The following is a 21,890-nucleotide window of genomic DNA, read 5'->3' as shown; positions in this document are numbered from 1 at the left end:
ATGCAGGTGGTTTAGTACTAGATGGAGGTGGTTTAGTATGAGATGCAACTGATTTAGAACTGAATGCGGGTGGTTTAGAACTAGATGCAGGTGGTTTAATACTAGATGCAACTGGTTTAGAACTAGATGAAGGTAGTTTAGAACTAGATGCAGGTGGTTTAGAACTAGGTGTAGCTGATTTAGAACTACATGCAGATAGTTTAGTACTAGATGCAACTGATTAGAACTAGATGCAGGTGGTTTAGAACTAGATGTAGGTGGTTTAGAGCTAGATGCAGGTGGTTTAGAGCTAGATGCAACTGATTTAGAACTAGATGCAGGTGGTTTAGAACTACATGCAGATGGTTTAGTACTAGATGCAACGAATTTAGACCTAGATGCAACTGATTTAGAACTAGATGCAGGTTGTTTAGAAATAGATGCAGCTGGTTTGGAACTAGATGCAGTTGGTTTACTACTAGATGCAGGTGGTTTAGAACTAGATGAAGGTGGTTTAGCACTAGATGCAGGTTGTTTAGAACTAGATGCAGCTGTTTTAGTACTAGATGCAGGTGGTTTAGAACTAGATGAAGGGGATTTAGCACTAGATGCAGGTGGTTTAGAGCTAGATGCAGGTGGTTTAGAGCTAGATGCAGCTGGCTTAGAACTAGATGCAGGTGGTTTAGAACTAGACGCACCTGGTTTAGAAATAGATGCAGCTGGTTTACGACTAGATGCAGGTGGTTTAGAACTAGATATAGGAGGTTTAGTGCTAGGTGCAGGTAATTTAGTACTAGATGCAGCTGGTTTACAACTAGATGTAGGTGGTTTAGTGCTAGATTCAGGTGGTTTAGTGCTAGATGAAGCTGGTTTAGTACTAGAAGCAGGTGGCTTAGAACTAGACACAGGTGGTGACACAGCATTGTGAATGCACTATATGCCACGGAATTGTTCACCTTAACATGGTGAATTTTACGTTATGTGAATTTCATCAATTAAAAAATGGATTACAAATTGAAATGTAGTAAGTAAAACCATAAAACTTTGAGAAGAAAACACAAGAGAAAATATTTGTGAGCGAGGGTTTATCAGTGGGTTCTTAACCATAATAGCAAAAGCATGTCCAATGGAAGAAAACAAAAATTGATAAGTTGGATATCGTCAAAATTAAAAAGTTTAGCTTTACACATGGACATAAACATGGGAACAATCAACACTGCAGAATACTAGAGCGGGGAGGGAGGATGGGGCCTGGGTTGAAAAGCTACCTATTGGGTGCCATGCTCGCCACCTGGTACTATACACCTGCGTAACAATCCTGCATATACACCACTGTATCTAAAATAAAAGCTGAAATTTTAAAAAGCAAAAAAGTGGTATTTCTAGTTCGAGATCCCTGAGGAATCGCCACACTGACTTCCACAATGGTTGAACTAGTTTACAGTCCCACCAACAGTGTAAAAGTGTTCCTATTTCTCCACATCCTCTCCAGCACCTGTTGTTTCCTGATTTTTTAATGATGGCCATTCTAACTGGTGTGAGATGGTATCTCACTGTGGTTTTGATTTGCATTTCTCTGATGGCCAGTGATGAGGAGCATTTCTTCATGTGTTTTTTGGCTGCATAAATGTCTTCTTTTAAGAAGTGTCTGTTCATGTCCTCTGCCCACTTTTTGATGGGGTTGTTTGTTTTTTCTTGTAAATTTGTTTGAGTTCATTGTAGATTCTGGATATTAGCCCTTTGTCAGATGAGTAGGTTGCAAAAATTTTCTCCCATTGTGTAGGTTGCCTGTTCACTCTGATGATAGTTTCTTTTGCTGTGCAGAAGCTCTTTAGTTTAATGAGATCCCATTTGTCGATTTTGGCTTTTGTTGCCATTGCTTTTGGTGTTTTAGACATGAAGTCCTTGCCCACGCCTATGTCCTGAATGGTATTGCCTAGGTTTTCTTGTAGGATTTTAATGGTTTTAGGTCTAACATATAAGTCTTTAATCCATCTTGAATTAATTTTTGTATAAGGTGTAAGGAAGGGATCCAGTTTCAGCTTTCTACATATGGCTAGCCAGTTTTCCCAGCACCATTTATTAAATAGGGAATCCTTTCCCCATTGCTTGTTTTTGTCAGGTTTGTCAAAGATCAGATAGTTGTAGCTATGCGGCATCATTTCTGAGGGCTCTGTTCTGTTCCATTGATCTATGTCTCTGTTGTGGTACCAGTACCATGCTGTTTTGGTTACTGTAGCCTTGTAGTAGAGTTTAAAGTCAGGTAGCGTGATGCCTCCAGCTTTGTTCTTTTGGCTTAGGATTGACTTGGCGATGCGGGCTCTTTTTTGGTTCCATATGAACTTTAAAGTAGTTTTTTCCAATTCTGTGAAGAAAGTCATTGGTAGCTTGATGGGGATGGCATTGAATCTATAAATTACCTTGGGCAGTATGGCCATTTTCACGATATTGATTCTTCCAACCCATGAGCATGGAATGTTCTTCCATTTGTTAGAAATACCATTTGACCCAGCCATCCCATTACTGGGTATATACCCAAAGGACTATAAATCATGCTGCTATAAAGACACATGCACACGTATGTTTATTGCGGCACTATTCACAATAGCAAAGAGTTGGAACCAACCCAAATGTCCAACAACGATAGACTGGATTAAGAAAATGTGGCACATATACACCATGGAATACTATGCAGCCATAAAAAATGATGAGTTCGTGTCCTTTGTAGGGACATGGATGAAACTGGAAAACATCATTCTTAGTAAACTATCGCAAGGACAAAAAACCAAACACTGCATGTTCTCACTCATAGGTGGGAATTGAACAATGAGAACTCATGGACACAGGAAGGGGAACATCACACTCCGGGGACTGTTGTGGGGTGTGGGGAGGGGGGAGGGACAGCATTAGGAGATACACCTAATGCTAAATGACGAGTTAATGGGTGCAGGAAATCAACATGGCACATGGATACATATGTAACAAACCTGCACATTGTGCACATGTACCCTAAAACCCTAAAGTATAAAAAAAAATAAAAAAAAATAAAAAAAAAAAAAAAAAGCAAAAAAGTTTAGCTCTGTGAAAGACATCATTAAGTGGATGAATTTGCAAATCACTTATCCAAAAATGGGCTTGTAACCAGAATATGCGAAAAACATTTAGAATGCAACAGTATGAAAACGAGCAACCCAACTGAAAACCTGAACAAAGGGGCTGGATATGGTGGCTCACGCCTGAAATCCCAGCACTTCGGGAGGCCAAGGTGGGCAGATCACCTCAGTCTAGGAGTTTGAGGCCAGCCTAGACGACATGGTGAAACCCAGTCTCTACAAAAATACAAAAAAAATTAGCTGGGTGCGTGGCACACATCTGCAGTCCCAGCTACTCAGGAGGCTGAGGTGGGAGGATCACTTGAGCCCAGGAAGTGGAGGTTACAGCAAGCCGAGATTAGGCCACTGCAGTCCAGCCTGGGCAACACAGTAAGACCCCATCTAAAAATAAAATAAAATAAAATAAAATAAAATAAAATAAAATAAAATAAAATATTTAAAAAGACTGAGCAAAGGCTTAACAGACACTTAAAAAAAAGGATATACAAGATATACAGACAGCCAAAAACTGTTCAACATCATTAACCATTAGAGAAATGCAAATTAACCATAGTTAATGCCACTATATACTTGTGAGAAGACCACACACACACACAAAAATTGCTGGCAAATCAAATGCTGGAGGGGATGTGGAGCCACTGGAGCTCGCATTGGTCGCTGGTGGAAGGCAGCATGGTGCAGCCACCCTGGAGGATGGTTTGGCAGCTCCTTAGAACATTAAACTCACACTTCCCCTATGACACAGCTGTCTTAGTACTGGGCATTTATCCTAAAGTAATGAAGACTTACATTCACATGCAAACCTGAATGTGAATGTTTATTCCTATTTATAATCACCAAAACCCAGAAACAACCCAAATATCCTTCAACAGGTGAATAGAGAAGTGAAGGGTGGTATGTCTATAAAATGCCATCCCGCTCAGCAATAAAAAGGAACGAACTACTGATACACATAACGACTTGGAGGAATGTCAAATACATTATGCTGAGTGAAAGAAGACAGTTTCAAGTCTATTATTCCATTCTTGAATAGACGATCTATGATGGGGGAGTTCCATGGTTGATGACCAGGTTAGGGTGCCTGAGCGTGTTATACATAGTACGGGTTTGAAGGTTTTTAGGTGATGAAACTGTTCTGCGTGCTGATTTGGTTATGGGTATGTGAACCTATATATAAGTTCACAATTCATAGAAATGTACCTCAAAATAAGTCAGTTTTACTGTAAGTTAATTTAAAAAACATAAAAACTGCTTTCGGAATAACAGGTATAAGATGAATGGGATTTGAATGTTGGGATCCACAGTGTTATATTATCTTCTTTGTACTTTCCTAGGGATACTAAATTGTATATAATAAACATGACAAATGAACTTTATACATATATATGTATATATGTGTACAAAATTTTGTACACAAAATATATATACATGTACGAAATGCTCTGAAGTGGCTCTTAATACCTCTCAGTAACTTCAGTAGAAACTAAGCCTAATGATTTTAATTTTCTTCTCTACCCTTCTATATACTAAGGAGAGCAAAAGAACACTTTTCACTGGTTTTGTCAAAAGTGGCGAGAAGGTGGCGAACTGGGTCCCTGCCGCATGGCCTGCCTGGAGCACTGTGCTGCATGTTCACATTCTGTCCTTTGCCTTCACGATGGCTCTGGTGGGTGAGTTAACTGAGAACATCATCATACTGAGAGCCGTTTTTCTGAGTATGCAGTAACACACTCTTCTCCGTGGACTATATTCTGATCCAGTTCAAACTGAAGCTTAAGTCATTAGGGAAAAGAAATCAGCCATCTATTTTTTTTTCCTACATCAAGTAATACTTGGAATCCAGCCCTCTACTCCACTCCTAATATAACTAAATCTCAGTTCTAACCCCCAGTGGATTCACACTTAATGGCTATATATGTGTGCTATTCATTGCTGTTTATCTTCTACTTAACCAATGCCTGGGAAGTGGCATTTGTACAGTGAATGAATGGATGGATGGAGATAGATGACAGCTCTCTGGGGGGACAGATGGAAGGATGTAAAGGAGGGAGTGAGGAGGCGACGAAAGAGGAAGAGATGGAAAACACCAATCTTTTTTTCCTTGTTGTAGTCACCAATAAATCACCCCCAGTCTGTGACTCTCATTTGGAAGAAGTGCAAAATAAAAATGATCTAAGGTATGCAAAGCTTACAAATTTATTAGCAGCTTGTGCAGTAAGTTTCTTTTAATGCGTCTGTGGCAATACTAGCAACAAATTAATAAAAGCTTAATTTTTATACAAATAGTTTTATTACAAATTTGAATTCTTAAGAAATACACATTTAAAGAAATTACATAAAAGGCCTTAGTAGTCTTAGAAATGTTTTTGGAGACTTTTAGTGAAATGTCATTTCAGGCCTAGTGGTCCGAATCTGCCCTCCTGCGGTCCATGCGATGCCCTGCTGAGGTCTGTGAACACAGCTCATGAGAAACCACGGAAATGGCCCGAATGTGCTTACGTGTGAAAATACTGATACTGTGATTCAACAGAGCTGTTTTTCAAGCCTGGATGCAGAATGAGGAATACTAATGAAATGACGGCCTTTAAGGTTGTTGCTTTTGAAGTCAAGTCATTCAGTTTGTGATTAGTGTTTAAAACCCTGAAAATATTTAATACAGAATAAAAACAGTAAGCTCAAAGTACATGTTTCACTATAATAGACACCATATTCATGAACCTGGGTTTGGTTTTGGCAATACATAATTTTTGGTTTAGAAGTGAACAATGAAAACGGATGTTTCACATTCAATATCCTAGTCTTTAAAAACCTATGTTAAAGGACAGCACAGTCTTTCAAAGGAAGAAAACTATGTAAGCTTTATTTTAACAGTGGAAGTTAAACTAAACCTTGATCTGCCTAATTGCTGACATCTATATAAATTACTAATATATATATATATTTAATTTTCGACTCTTTTTGGACCATCTTAATTCCACAGGAAAATTGTGATTTCTGCAAAAGCAGCTGCAAAGTACCACACATAGCGGAAAGACAGAAATTTATATTGGGGGGTTGGAAGATATGGCTACTGAGTCTGTAATTCCATTTGGAGGTTCAAAAAACCATTTTTACATTGCTATTATTTGTACAAACCAAGGGACCTAAATTTTGAAACAGCTAGACAGTGATATAAACAAACATTTATCTCTGGGGGTAGAAAATTAATTATAATACAAGAATGAAAATGGGCAAACAGTATGGAAGGCACCCACACCTCCTAGCACCCTTTGGTTTTCTGATGGAGTTCTCACTTCACACATCAGTGCATTGGATTGCAGAAAATATTGATATTTTATTTCATCAAAAGTGCCATTTGGTATGCCACTATTGAAAGCTTATTGCTGTCTTTTTCTCCTTCAGCAAGTAGAGGTCAATGAAGCAGGGTGTGTTAGTTACGCAAATTCCTATAAGGCACTTTACGGTTTTCATATTGGACAGTGAGGTACACAGGATATATTTCTAGGGTTCGTTGCTGTTAACAAAAAGAGGAAGAAGTAGCACCATGTTGTGACATTAGCTGAGTCAGGCTTCATTATGTTCTTCTCATACAGACTTGGCAGCGGCTGACGTGCGTGCGTAGCTCCCCTGCCTTCAAGGTGGACGGCGTGGGCTTCCTAAAACACAACACAGAGACAGACCATTGGCCATCACCTCACAGCACGTCAGAAACATGGCACTCCTGCCCTGCTCAGAAATCTCTAAGGGATCGGCCCAGCCCCTGGCATCAGGCCCCAACCTGGTACCACCCAGTGAGCAGGCATGTGCTGGGTGCAGTGCACACATGGTCCCACGCACACAGAACACTGCAGGTTACCATCTGAACACCCAGGCCCTGGCACCTGCCCCAGTGCCCACAGTCCCTTAGGGCACAGCTGAAGTCCCGCCACATCAGTCTGGCCCCGAAGCCTTGGCCATTCCCCTCTGTGCCACCCTGCCTCCTCGTACTACAATTTCACTTTTTTTCCTTTCTCCTCCACTACATCATAAACTCCTCCAGGGTAAGAAGAAGATATTATTCTTCTCTGCAACACTTTACACACATAGTAAGTGTTCATTAAATATTTGTGGAATGATGTGATGAGTAATAAATCTGGAGTAATTCCCTAGACCTCGAAATACTTTTATAACTTTTGAAGGATTTCTATGCAGATGGTCTGCTTTGAGGCCAAAAAGAGGGAAAAACATTTAATGTCCCAAGTGTTTCTCAAGCTTAGAAACTCTACATTATTTTGATTGTTGAAAAGGTAAAATCTGAACTAAAATTGGTACTGAGAAAATTCTATTAAAATAAAAATAAATAAATAAAAATTAAATGAAAATAGCCATTTATGAGACTGCCTCATCCTAAAATTGAGGCTGCTTATTTTATTAACTTTTGGTGCAAATTCTAGTACCCTCAAGTTTATTATTTAAATTAATGGGATCTTAGCTAGTTTGCTTTGGGAAAACATTTTAGTTTATTGTATCAGGCTGCTGGTTAAAAAAAAACAACAAACCCATTGTTACCTATCAACCTTATAAGAGGACACTGCAGGGGCTGAGGCATGAACAAAGTGTGCTCATTTTGGTAGTGAATGGTGAAACTCTATCTGCAGCATTGATGTCAAGTTTCCAGTTCCTTGACAGGCTCCAATAAACCACCAGTTAGGCACGCGGCACTTTTTCGATGAGTAACGAATTAGAGGAGCGTGTATGTTGTTCTGCCTCTTACTATCTAAGCTGGAAAGAGCCAGGATCATAGCAGAGTTCCATATAATTCTCTCCAAAAAGGTGAAGACGGAAAGGCTTATCTCTGGGGGTGAGAAGCACTTGTTTTGCAAATGAACAGTGAGCAGCTGTGCCAGCTCCGTCAGCCTCCCGCATTCGCTCCAGCGGGGCTGCAGCTGGGGCTCCGGATAGAGGGTTCATTATGCGCTCCTGGCCTTCGGGGACAGGCCGGGCTCCCAGTCGACTCCAGCAAGGTTAGTAGCCACTTGGGACAGTCATTTTAAAGGTGAGATTTTGGTAATGGAAAAGGAAGGAAGGGTCTTCCCTCTCAATTTCAGCTGAATTTGTGCTGAAATTAATTTTTATTTGCACAGGTCTAAAAAAATACCTTGTGAAGTCACTCAGAACTTACACAAAGTGTACATTACGATCAGTGTTATAAATGGCATGAAAATGAACGCTGCTCACTTCTCCCCGGGATTATTAAATATACCGTATTTCAAACATGCTCTGTTTGGAGATTTCAGTTGCTTTAATTACATTTTAGTACATTCACCTAGAAAAAATGGAAAATGACCTTTTTCTTTCATGGTTCTTCGGTAAATGAAAAAATTAAACCTATGACTCAAGGTCTGCCTTTGAAAATCGTCTCGGTCATCTGCCCATGTCGAACAGCATCAAATATTCATTACTAACCATCTTTGAGACTTTGCGTTGGAAGGTGTTACGGATCGCGGATGATTAAAAAATAAAGTCACAAAGGGGCCAGCACCCTGCAAAAAAGCAGTGCTCCCACTTACTTGAACATCTCGCTCCTCTCTATGGTGGCGAGCCAAAAGCTGTAAGCGTTTGCGTAGTAATTACAGGTCCCACGGCCATGACACTCGATGAATGGCGCACTTCTAAACTCCTCCAGACAGGAGCCAGGGGACGCCAGGGCTTGGCCAGAGCCTTCTGCACCAGCGCTGGTGTGCTGCGGAACAGATGCAAGCCGTGAGTCAGAGGTTCCCTCCCCAAACACCGGGAGAGAGATCGATCCTTCCCAGGAAGGCGCCAGGGTGTTCCCTCTGGAAAGCCACACACTGCAGCCTCATGTGGTCACCACAGGACACACTCTGTGCCCAAATTCTCGGGCTGGCCGGCAAGCCAGTGCCTGCATGGCTGGGGCCCCATAGTGTTCAACATGGCCCCAGGGATCGTCTAATGGCTGCTTCCCAAATAGGTGACCAGCCCAGCTTTATTAGGGTTTAAAGAAGAGCTATGTATTAGATTTGAAACACTCCGAGCCCTTCTAACGTGGGGCATGAGACAATAGCCAAAATGTTCAAATAATGTTGTAAACAACTGATATGGAATCAGACTTTACAAATGCATTCCTGCATTTGCTATATTAGATGCTATTTATCTTATAATAAGGTAAAGAATAATCATTCAATTTTTTTTCTTTAAAAAGAGAGAAAAACAAGAGAAAGAGAAAAAAATAGCTAGTACTATAACTTTATCAAATTCCATTTTGGTCTAGCAGGTTTAAGTAGGACCTTCCTGTACTCAGAAACCAAGACCTTAAAATGAATGACATACAACCTTGACTAAGACATGACAACAGATCCCCATGACTATTATTTCAGATATGGGAAATGTGAACTCAAGAATTTTGGAGACACAAGGGACCTTTGAAGACAAGGCTAACTCCACTGATTCCCAGATGAGGACATTCTGGGATCTGACCAGGATCACACAGCTTCAAGGCAGAGGAGAGGCAAGGACAGGAGTCTCCAGACCTCCAGACCAGAGCCACCGTCCTGAGAACTCAGAGGAGGTGCTGGAAGACACTGTTCTCTAGAATGTCATTATTTTCGCTTGCTCCTGATTTAGAGAAATTATGGGCAATCACTGTTTCAGGCCTTTTGACACCCGGACAACGGTTGGTGGTGACAACAGCTTTCCTGTGGTTCCTCAGTGCAACTGTGGGCTTTCTCTGACACACAGAGATTCCACTCAGTATTTCTTATGATTATGGAGTGGCGAATCCAATCTACCTTTTAATGCAAATGGCATGCTTATACCATTGTTAGTGTCCTGTTTCTCTATACAGCATTTTCAACCTTTTTGGCTCTCGATAAACTAGGTACAATGCAGCACTTCCAATTATTGGAACAACCTGTTAATCTGGTGGTGGTGTTGCAACATGAAGAGTCTATCTGCAGTACAATCAACCCAGCAAACCATACAATCAAACTTGCTGCAGTACAATCAACCCAGTAAATCATACAAACTTGCTGCAGTACAATCAACCCAGCAAACCGTACAATCAAACTTGTATACGTGCACAAACATTTTAAAAATTGCTTTCCTGCCAACTTTTTCTACACTTGGAATAATGCATAGAAAAGCACAAGAAAAATCCAGTAGAAGGAAATCGCAATGGTGGGCACCTCGCACACAGCACGTCTGGAAGGTGGAACAGAGACCCTCCACATGGCTAGGACTCAGGGCAGACGCCACACCATCCGTGAGTTACCTTGTTATGTACCCTGAGCATCCTCACTCAAACATTAAAAAAAAATGCTTTCCTGCCAATTTTTTCTACAATTGGAATAATTTACAGGAGAAAATAGCTATGAAGCCTGTCAATCAGATAATAAATAATGTTCATCTGTAGGTCAGATGTACAACTTGCCCATTCCTGACAGTGTGAAGATGGGATTAGGACTTCCAATGGTGACGCAGATGTACGTGTAGGGTCGTTTATTGGGAATTGGCAAATTCTGGGATAACTCTGATCTTACAAGTTCACGACCTGTATATATTTAATCAACACTGCCAACTGGGGTAATGGAATAAAATAAGCTACGATGAGTGTATCAAACAGGGGCCTTGTTTTCTGTTTCAATTGGCTTTTGTGGGGAAGGGAAGCTCTGGGGCTAGGAGAGCAGTCCTTGCCCCGTGGGAAGCGTCCCAGGCAGCACTGCCCCAGGAGGGCCTTCGTGGAGGCCCCAGCCAGCCCTCGGGTGTTCTCTCCCTAACTCAAGCTTCTGCTTTCAAGCTCATGCATGTTGTAGCAGAATGTGTACTCCCCACGTGCAGGCTCTCTTCTTCCTTTCCCTGAAAGAGGCCTCCACTCCCTGTAAAGAAGCTGGTCATATAGAGAAGCTGGTCACATGGAGAAGCTGGTTATATAGAGAAGCTGCTCATATAGAGGAACTGGTCATATACAGAAGCTGTTCATATAGAGAAGCTGGTCATATAGAGAAGCTGCTCACAGAGAGAAGCTGGTCATACAGAGAAGCTGCTCAAAGACAGAAGCTGGTCATACAGAGAAACTGGTCATATGCACAAGCTGGTCATACAGAGAAGCTAGTCATATGGAGAAGTTGGTCATATGAAGAAGCTGCTCATATAGAGAAGCTGGTTGTATGGAGAAGCTGGTTGTATAGAGAAGCTGCTCACATTGCTGGTGCTGGAACGGAGCTGTAGAGCACCTGAGTGGAGCAGCCACAGGGAAGCAGAGACCCAGGCCTGCATTTCCAGGAAGATGCTCATCCCAGCTACCTTGGCTGGGGGCAGGGGAAGGTTCTGGCTGGTGGTGAAGACCCCTGCTGTCACCAGGCAGAGCAGGCCAGGCTTCGAGGCATGCTTTGGAAAGGGATGGTTGGAGGAAGAAGGAGGGGCTTAAGCAGTGAGATGCAGAGAAGTCCAAGGTGTGGAGGCACCAGATAGAGGCGGCTATGGGGCACGAGTGGGGCTCTTCCCGGGAAATATGGCGTCTCCCAGACACTTACCATCACAAAAGAGTAGCCAATCCACAGCGAGGACCACCCGCTGGGGCACGGTGGGATCTGAATGGTCTGACTGTGCACGGCCATTACCATGGCGGGCGCCTCACACACAGCACACCTGGAAGTAGAGCAGAGACAGTCAGCACAGCTGGGGCGCAGGGCAGAGACCACCCTCCATGCACTGCCCCGTTACCTACACTCAACATCCTCACTCAGTCTTTCTGGTCCAATTACATATTAAGTGGAAAACATTGTGCCCATTGCTTAGACTCTGAGGTTTAGCACCTTCCCATTGGTTTTATAAGCCTGTCTCAGTATTAAAACATTCAATTCAAAAATAGAGCAGGATGGCTAGGCGCGGTGGCTCATGTCTATAATCCCAGCACTTTGGGAGGCGGAGGCGGGCAGATCACCTGAGGTCAGGAGTTCAAGTCCAGCCTGACCAACATGGAGAAATGCTGTCTCTACTAAAAATACAAAAAATTAGCCAGGCATGGTGGCACATGCCTGTAATTCCAGCCACTCGGGAGGCTGAGGCAGGAGAATCACTTGAACCTGGGAGGCAGAGGTTGCAGTGAGCTGAGACCGTGTCAATGCACTCCAGCCTGGGCAACAAGAGTGAAACTCCATCTCAAAAAAAAATTAGAGCAGGACACAGGCCTGTAGTCCTGGCTACTCGGGAGGCTGAGGCAGGACTGCCTGAGGCCAGGAGTTCAAGGCTGCAGGGAGCTATGCTCCGCCTGCCTGTGGGCCACTGCTCTCCAGCCTGGGCAACATAGCGAGACCTGCCCCTAAAAAACTGTTTAAAAAATAGATCCAACACGAGTCATTTAACCGTCTGTCTTGTAGAAGGGAAAAATAGGAAGGCAAAGCTCTAACAGTGGCTCTCCTGGAGGGGCTGGGGTTACAGGCGACTTTTCTTCTTTGGGCATTTGAGTGTTGTCCAGTCTTTCGACAATGAGTATGTATTTCCACAAGCACAATAAATGCTTCAGAAAAAATGCTGGTGAAATCCAAGAGCTACTCCTTCTGGAATGCAACAGTTTGTTTGAAGCTATGAATAATCTTTAGTAGAAGAAATGCACTTAGTGAGCTGAGTAACTAAGACAAATAATGCTTTAATGAACTCCAGGCTGAATGTCCACATGGGCCCTCTCGCGGGAAACTTGTTTTTGGTCTGCTCTCTTGGCTCAGCTGTCCAAGGTCCGAGGCTGTCAGCATCCACTGCAGCTGAAGTGACCCCCAGAGGACCCTCCCAAGGACAGGATGCCTCCCAAGCCAGGCTGACTCAGCTCAGCCTTGGGACTGCACCAGAAATAAATTAAAACAGCAGTGTTCTCACTAAGGCCCTCTCAATGAAGGGAGCCCTTGATGGTGGGATAATGCTTTGTTTTAAAAAAAAATTAAACGCCAACAGTGAATAATTACATTCAAGTCACAAAATGAACAGTGTTAACAATGCTGATAAATGACTATAAATGGTGCTAATAATTACACCTAGTTATACTGGGACATTTGCATGAAAGTGGATCAGAAGGGGGAATAGGGCTGAATGAGTCATTTGATTTTCCATGGACTTGTGTGTGTGTGTGTGTGTGTGTGTGTGTGTGGTGTGTGCAATTTTCTATTTTATTCACCCAAATGCAGATGCATTAAAAGGTTCAGTTAAACAACAGTGACTGAAATTGGCCTTATACATCTGCCACCATCTGTTTGCTAGACACGAGACCTAGAAATACAGCCTTCAGGGAAGGGTTTTGTCTTTTTCAGACTGTCTCTGGGCTGAGGGATTCAAGGGTCCTGCCCCATTGCAGGCTTAAAGAGCTGTGTGATTCCTTAAAATGCACATGGCCAAATTCTCCATATTGCATATGAAGAAACTAAGCCCAGGGTTAGTTGTGTCCAAGACAGAACTAAAATGCAGTTCCCCTTGCTCTCAATCCAGCAGTCTTTTCATCAGAGCAATTAGCAATCAGTATTTATCTCCTGAGTCTTGTCTGCAGAAAGCTAGAAAGTACTTAGAAAATTATGCCCTACTGTCAGGATGAAAGTAGGAAAACTGCCACCTTTTCTGCTCAAAATGAAGGCTTTTGTGTCATTTGCTGTTTCTAAAATTTAGCTTTCGGACCTCCCTAAAGGGAAGAGCTGAGAAGGAACCTGTAAGTCCTGAGAAGTTGTGGAAACTACTAAGTTCAGTAACCATGGAAACCTGCCTTCTCAGAGACAGGGACAAAGGGGCAGCCTCTCTACAACAGGGAAGTAGAGGCAGACTTGATGCAAAAGCAGCAGCTTCAAGTACATGCCTGGGAAGGTCCCTTCATGCTGACCTTCGATGTGTCAACTAACAGAAAGACATAAAAATCTGGAAATGTAAAGTCCTGGGACATTTCAGGACTTTCTGGTCCAATTACATATTAAGTGGGAAATGCTGTGCCCATTGCTTAGACTCTATGGTTTAGCACCTCCCCGTTGGCTTTATCAGCTCATCTCAGGATCAAAACATACAGAAACTTAGACTCTTGGTGCTCAAAGACCAGGGGTGTTTTACTGAGAGGAATGCATCACAGAGAAATGCTGGTCTCAGACACACAGCTTCTCTGAGACCTGTTTTTGGACTACCACCAAGGCATGCCGGAGCTCCTGTCAAGAGGCTCTGAATCAAGGTCAAATGTCAACATTGCCAAGAAGTAAACAGGAAACATATCAATGAATAGTCTTTTTCTACTTGTTGTGTAAAGGAAGCTAAAAAAAGAAACCCACAAAAGTTGTAACTTTTCCTTCTAGTTATCAGGCACGGTTCTGAGCAACAAAGGCTCAAAACAGTCAGTATCTGGCAGCCACTCACACAGGTGAAGCATTGCCTGCATTCTGAAAAGTGCCATTCTGGAAGTGTAATGAATGATATTCTCCATTTTAAGACCTATAAAGTAAGTTTTCTTATAGCTCAAAAAAAATCAAAGAAAACTGTCAGTAGATATTTTAATGTAAGGAGATCAAAGATCTAAGATTTTCCTACATAGGAAGTGCCTTCCAGCCCTCTGGTCCGTGGTCCCACGTGGCATAGCTCTCTCACTAAATTGTGATCTGCCAGGACCTGCCTGGCACATAACCCTGGTCTTCCCCCAAACAGGGCATGTTCATCTAATGAAAGGAGTTGGGCTAAAGGCACACCCTAGGGCAGCTGGGCACGAGCTCCAGGGGTGACTCCAAGCATTTGCTTCCCTTTTCCCTTTTCTCTTGAATGTAGGGCACTTCCTAGCTGATACTGCTACATCTTTCTTCATATTCAAAGACTGCTGATTTCTTTTCGTTTTGTTTTTTTTTGAGACGGAGTCTCGCTCTGTCGCCCAGGCTGGAGTGCAGTGGCGCAATCTTGGCTCACTGCAAGCTCCGCCCCCCGGGTTCACGCCATTCTCCTGCCTCAGCCTCTCCGAGTAGCTGGGACTACAGGCGCCCGCCACCACGCCCGGCTAATTTTTTGTATTTTTAGTAGAGACGAGGTCTCGATCTCCTGACCTCGTGATCCGCCCGCCTCGGCCTCCCAAAGTGCTGGGATTACAAGCGTGAGCCACCGCGCCCGGCCTGACTGCTGATTTCTTTAAAGGGAATATAAAAACACTTTTTATCTTTTTTTATCATTTATTATCTTAATAAGTAAAAAGTAAAATTACAGAATAGCTTCTTAGTCAAATGAATTTGTTCACTGGCCACTTTCCTATTATTTCTGAGTATTTCTAAGCAATACACTTTTTTTCTTTTGAGACAGAGTTTTGCTCTTGTCGCCCAGGCTGGAGTGCAATGGTGCGATCCTGGCTCACTGCAATCTCCGCCTGCTGGGTTCAAGCAATTCTCCTGCCTCAGCCTCCCAAGTAGCTGGGATTACAGGTGTGCACCACCATGCACAGCTAATTTTTGTATTTTTAGTAGAGATGGGATTTCACCATGCTGGCCAGGCTGGTCTCAAATTCCTGACCTCAGGTGATTTACCTGCCTTGGCCTCCCAAAGTGCTGGGATTACAGGCATGAGCCACCACGCCAGGCCAGCAATAAACTTTTAATTAGAAGGAAAGAGGCAAAGAGAGGACAGTCACGTTATTTTCAGTCGTAATAATTTCAGTTTCCCATCTTACTTCCTATCAGGGAGGCTCCTGGGGCCTGAAAACATACTTCAGATATTAGTGCGGATAAACACTTAAGGGAAATTGCTCAGCCAAGCACATGCATTTTCAATGGGTACAATATCACCCAAGGGAGCAAAAATTGGTGGAACTGGGAGCATATGTATTATTGTATAATTTTGTATGTATAAATCTGTATAATTTTATGTATAAAGCACAGATATACATACAATACACAAACAGAGGAGATACACAGTGTCTGCAGTATTACAGTTTCATAGGGGCCACCTCACACCCATTGGGATGGCTACTATCAGAAAGGCAGAAAACAACCCGTGCTGATGAGGACGTGGAGCAACTGGAAGCCTGTGCGCTGTGGCAGGAATGGAAAGGGGGTGGCCACTGTGGAAAACAGCACAGAGGCTTCTCCAATAACTAAAAATAGAATTACCATACGATCCCGCCATTCTACTTCTGGGTATACATCCAGAAAAATTAAAAGCAGGCTCTCAAAGAAATATTTTCACACCCGTGTTCATAGCAGCATTGTGCACAACAGCTGAGGTGTGGACGAAACCCAAGTGTCCATTGACAGAGGAACAGAGAAACGAAACGTGGCACCTATGCACAATGAAATATTATTTGGCCCTAAGTATGAAAGAAATTCTATCACATGCTGTAATGTAGATGAATCTTGAGGACATTTTTCCTTCTGTCACTGGGAAATAGGCCAGTGACAAAAGGAAAAATGCTATATGATTCCACTTACATGAGGTGTCTACAGGGGTCAAATTCACAGGGACAGAAAGTAGAATGGGGGTCACCAGAGGCTGGGAGGAGGGATGTGGAGTCAGTGTTTAATAGGGACAGAGTTTGAGTTTGGGAAAATAAAGAAGTTCTGGAGACGGATGGTGGTGATGGTTAAACAACAATGCAAATGTACTTAATGCCACCGAACTGTGCACTGAAAAATTATTAAGGTGGCAAATGTTATGTTATGTCCATTTTATCAAAATTAAAAATAATTTTTTAAAAAATTCATAGGGGCAGGGATGATTCAGAAAGCAATGTCTTAAAAGGCTCCTTGGGGAAGCTGTTGCTTTTTAAAAAAGAAAGATTGAGAAACACTGTTCTAAAGGTTGCTGAAGAATCAAGTGGCATCGCTTTGCTCATAGGAGGAAAGGCAAGCACCACAGTGAGTCAGGTAAAATATAAATGATCTCTGCCAGCCTGGCATCGTCTCACCATGGTTTTGCACCATAATTTTAAAAGAGAATAACTGACTTTTTTTTTCTTTTTGAGACAGGGCCTCACTCTGTTGCTCAGGCAGGAGTGCAGTGGCGTGGTCTCAGTTCACTACAGCCTCAACATCCCAGGCTTAAGTGATCCTCCCACCTCAGCCTCCCTCGTAGCTGGGACCACAGGCTCGTGCCACCACGCCCAGCTAACTTTTGTATTTTTTGTAGAGATGAAGTCTCGTCATGTTGCCCAGGCGGGTCTTGAAATCCTGAGCTCAAGCAATCCTCTCGCCTCGGCTTCCCAAAGTGTTGGGACTATAGGCATGAGCCACTGTGCCCAGCCAACTGACTTTTATGTCAAATAATTTTTATGTTTGATTTCCATTACAAAACTCGGACATCACAAATAATAAACTAAATGGCAATGGACTGAACGTTTTGGAGAAAAATAGAAAAAATATGTTTGTCCAGACTAGAGACTTTTTCTCTTCAATTTTGCATTTGTTCCTACAAATGTTTGACTCACCTACTAATAAATGGTCTTATATTGTCCCCCGTGATGGGTGCCATTGACATGGGCATGGGCTCGGGGGTGGACAGCCAGTACGAGTAGTCATTGCGTGATGCAAAGTTGCACACGTTGTTAATATTGCAGAACAGGAAGGGCATTGTGCTGAACTTGCGCAGGCAGCTGCCGGCCGTGCCTAGCAAGGAAGAAGACAACGTGAGATGTTTTCTTTATAGTTCACAATCTATCCCTATGTAAAGTGGATTTCAGCTGGACAACAAGCAAAAACATATAATCAACATAATCACTGAAATGGAAATGTATAAAGGATTATGTAGGACATTTTTGATGAAAGGAAACAAAACCAGTTTACCAGCACAAAGAAACCTTTTCCTAAAGCTGAATTCTAAAAGAAACTTAACACATGGTTCGTTATACAATGGACAGTAACAAATTGGGCAATGTCTTTAACAACAGTTTTGCAGAAAATGCAGAGATGCTCTTTCTATAGCAGCTTGTTGATTCTAACCCTGATAAAAGTTAAAGGCAGAGAAAATTAAAACACAGTTTGGTGGAGGATATCTGGGTCAGATTAAGATAATGAGGACGGATATGTAGCTTTCTGCTGATCCAAACTAGAGGAGCAGAGCTCAGCAGCCGTAGAGAATTTCAGACAGGATAACGTGGACATTTTTTACAAAGAGCAATGGTTAAGCCGCATCAATGCAAATTGTTAAGTGCACTCCAGGAATCTTGATCCTACTTGATAATTTGAAGATGAGATCTAAAGTTTTATTAATTTAAAGATTTTCGAAGATTCACTCTTCACATTTCTTGGCTTGCCATTAGTAATACAGCAGCTGTTGAACTGATTATTTGTAATCAATGGAGGGAAATGGGGCCGGGCTGCTTTTTCACTGGCTACTGCCCTCATGGCACAGTGTTTCACTCGCTACTGCCCTCACTGCAGCAGCAGAGGCGAGTCCAGCACTGTGCACCGAAGGCACTCAACACACCTACACTGAATGAATGCGTGGATCTGCAGGCTTCTTACCCAAGTCCTGGCCATGGGCCCGTTCATTGCCTTGCACGTAGAGCAAAGAGTACCCATGGTAAAGAATTTTGGTCCCAGAAGGACACTGTGGGTCATCTATTGTTTGACTGTGCCTGGTCACAAGGAAGCCGTGATCAACAGATGGGGTGCCTGGGGGCCCCATGGATCCTGGCAACCCATCGGGGCCTGGTGGACCTGGAAATCCTCTTGGACCTGGAAGACAGGAGACAAATTAGTTCCCCTAATTGCAAACACGCTCCCCTAAAGGCTTTCAAAATCATTTTCTCCGAAGAGTTTTTAATATTTTGTATTTCCACAAAGTATCCTACCTATTCATGTTACCGAAAAAGTCTAAAACGAATGCGTGGCTAACTAAATACAGCAGCCTGCCTCCTTCATGGTGTCTGAACTTTTTCTTTTTACCTGACACCTCAAGATATTTTTATAAGCACAGTTCTTGGTGCAGAGCAGATGCTTGAACAATTTAGTTCAATGAATATATGACACATATGAAAATGGATGTATGAATAAATGAAAATCAATGAATGACGTGACTCTGTGCATGTCATTCGCATGGAATCGTGGGGCTCCTGGTGGGGAGGACTATCATAGAATTATTAAACAATCTCATCTTAAGGTGTTTTCTCTTCCACAGCAGCCCATGTACGGAAATGGATCAGTAAGGGACTCGCAGGCAAGGCCTGCTTCTGTCCCCTCTCTAACTGTGCCACGTGCCAAACTGTGCCCAGGTCTGCTGGGCTGAGCTCTTTGTTCAATGAGTCAGTGGCCTCAGCCTTTTGCATCATAGCCTTCATGGGACACCCGAGTGTCCCTTCTCCTAAGGAAGCAGATCAAGTTCATCCCATGCCTTTGGGCCAATGCTGGCATTATTTTCATTTCTACTTCCCTTGTCCTTTGCTGAAATAGAATTTTCATAGCTGCAGCTCACATCCCACTTAGGAAACCACATGGGCCACCACTATTGGCTGCCTTTCAACAATATCTGGGAAATGTACACTTTGACCAATATCTGTCTCTACATAGAAAAAAGGACACTTCTTCAGCTCTTCTATTGGATCCTGTTTCTTCTAAGAAACAGACTTCTTCGGAAATCTGTCAAGTAATACATCCAACTTCATTTTGCCGTTTCCCCATGCCCGGGTCTGCTGCTTCTATCCCAAAGATCCTGGTTGAGGGTGATGAGGTTGGAAGTCTCACAACCTACCAGTAGGCCCGGCAGGTCCCATCTCTCCTTTCTGGCCAGGGGCACCGTCAAACCCAGGAATACCTGGAGGTCCAGGTATGCCCACCAATCCCGTAACACCTGAGGCAAAGGAAAAATAATTTATGATCCCACATGGCAGTAAGCTGTATCTCTTTCTTCCCTTCTTAAATGTCCTTTTCAGTGTTCAAGGAGGCAAGCATAAAGTCTCACTGCAGATGAGAATGTTTTCTTGGACAGCCAGGAGTTGCTTCCCACAAAGTCGAGTACAGACTTTGCAGAAGCAGCTGGATATTCATATGGGGGTGTGTGTTTGGGCACATTGTTCTGAATTCTCCCTGGTTTCTTGCTGTTTGGCAGATTGGTTTGGAGAAGGCAGGTGATGTGGAGGGAATGAGAGACTGCATAACTTTCCCTCTTAGCCATATACTGGGGTCTCAATTTTTAGGCAACAGATATACCAACATGGATAGTTTTTTTGTTTTCATGTACATAGCTTATTCTTCTTTCTTTCTTTCTCTCTCTCTTTTTTTTTTTTTGAGACAGGGTCTCGCTCTGTCACCCAGGCTGGAATGCAGTGGTGTGACCACCGCTAACTACAGCCTCGACCTCCCGGGCTCAAGCGATTCTCCTACCTCAGCCTCCTGAGTAGCTGGGACTACAGGTATGCACTACCACACCTGGCTAATTGTATTATTATTATTTTGTAGAGGCAGACTCTCCCTATGTTGCCCAGGCTGGTCTTGAACTCCTGGGCTCAAGTGATCCTCCCACCTCAGCCTCCCAAAATGCTGGCATTACATAGGTGTGACCCAGTGAGCCTGGCTAGCTTATTCTTAAGTATCTTTAAATTTTCATTGATGCTTTCAACTTTAAATGTTTTCATTCTCCTTTACTTCCCACCCACTCCTTATCAGTAGCTCTTGAAATAGGAGATGTTTCGCTCAAATAAGCAGAAGACTATGTTAGGGTTTCGGGAAATAATAGAATTGTACAGACAGTGCCAATCAGGCAGCGCTCCTGGGGGCATGGATGGAGAGCACCGATTTTTACCATTCCAGATTGTTAGGTGCCACCCCCATCTGGAGCGGGAGGCAGGAGGGGGAAAGGTAATGCTCTGGTTCTTTGAGCCCATGTTTTTCTAACTGAACACAGATGTGTTGTTATGTGTTCCTCTAGCTTTTCCTGGATTTTCTTCTGGATTTTTTTAGGTCCCTTTAAAAATGTCATAGGTTTTGATAAGCATTGAAGGGAGGTAAGAAACTCATATTCATATGTGTGTGTATAATCATTACCCATTGTATATACAAAGTAATGATAACGATGACCCATTATCATTATTTTAGATACACGGGTGAGGAGGAACTGACCACTGCCCCTCTGGGCTCCCCACACCACCCTGCACAGGCCAAACCTTCTCACCTTGCTGGCCTTTCGGGCCTGGCAGTCCCTGAAGCCCTTTCAGCCCTGGGGGGCCCTCAGGACCAGGGAGCCCGGGCTCCCCTTTGATGATGTCGTAAGGACCTGGGGGGCCAGGAGGACCCGGGAGACCTGTGGGAACAGGGAAGGCATTGATCAATTTCACTGTCCACATACTGCAGCGGAAACAACTTTAGAAGGAGAGTCCCGGGTGAAGCTATCCAAATGGAACGTACTTCTCAAAGGTAAAGTCATTATCAAAACCCAGGTAAACAGATCTTCACAAAACATGTCCAATCTGCACATCTTTATTATTTAAGCTGAAATCCTGAACTCTCAGGCAAAGGCACTGGGGCATCAGTGTAACTTCCCACTGCATTCTGGGCTCTGCAACCCCTGACAACTGCCCTGCAGCCTCATGCCAGCCCTCCCAGCGGGGAGAGAAGCTTGTTCTTCCCAGGCAGCCCCCGCTTCTGACGTGGAGAGTGCCACTCTGCGATTAGGACATTTTTCCCACACTCATCTGAAACCTGCCTTACTGTATAGTATCACACTGGTCCTGATCTTTGAGTGATGAATGAACTTAATCCTTCTTCTGCATGACAGGTCTTAGCGTGTGGTAAGAACCACACAAAGTGCGAGGTCCCCTCAGCCTCCCCGTCTTCAGCCCAATACCCTCAACTCTCCCTTCCCTTCCACATACCTTCCCTC

At 43.3% G+C, this 21,890-nt stretch overlaps 1 protein-coding gene across 2 annotated transcripts in view; it reads right to left on the bottom strand.

Annotated features, from left to right (window-relative positions):
- Positions 1-5,265: 5,265 nt before the first annotated feature.
- The window catches only part of COL4A1 (collagen type IV alpha 1 chain), a 157,149-nt gene continuing 140,524 nt past the window's right edge, over positions 5,266-21,890 (bottom strand). The window contains exons 46-52 of one of the 2 annotated variants that reach the window (XM_055244660.2): positions 21,183-21,311; positions 19,764-19,862; positions 18,539-18,751; positions 17,503-17,680; positions 11,624-11,738; positions 8,642-8,814; positions 5,266-6,748 (exon numbers count right to left, since the gene is read on the bottom strand). In XM_055244660.2, the coding sequence (XP_055100635.2) occupies positions 6,667-6,748; positions 8,642-8,814; positions 11,624-11,738; positions 17,503-17,680; positions 18,539-18,751; positions 19,764-19,862; positions 21,183-21,311 (989 nt within the window). In that variant the 3' untranslated portion in view covers positions 5,266-6,666. The remainder of the gene's footprint in view (positions 6,749-8,641; positions 8,815-11,623; positions 11,739-17,502; positions 17,681-18,538; positions 18,752-19,763; positions 19,863-21,182; positions 21,312-21,890) is intronic. The other variant, XM_055244661.2, reaches the window with a different exon arrangement.

The sequence above is a fragment of the Symphalangus syndactylus genome, chromosome 15, assembly GCF_028878055.3.
Source record: "Symphalangus syndactylus isolate Jambi chromosome 15, NHGRI_mSymSyn1-v2.1_pri, whole genome shotgun sequence".
Taxonomy (NCBI): domain Eukaryota; kingdom Metazoa; phylum Chordata; class Mammalia; order Primates; family Hylobatidae; genus Symphalangus; species Symphalangus syndactylus.
This window is presented reverse-complemented; position numbering and strand designations above follow the sequence as displayed.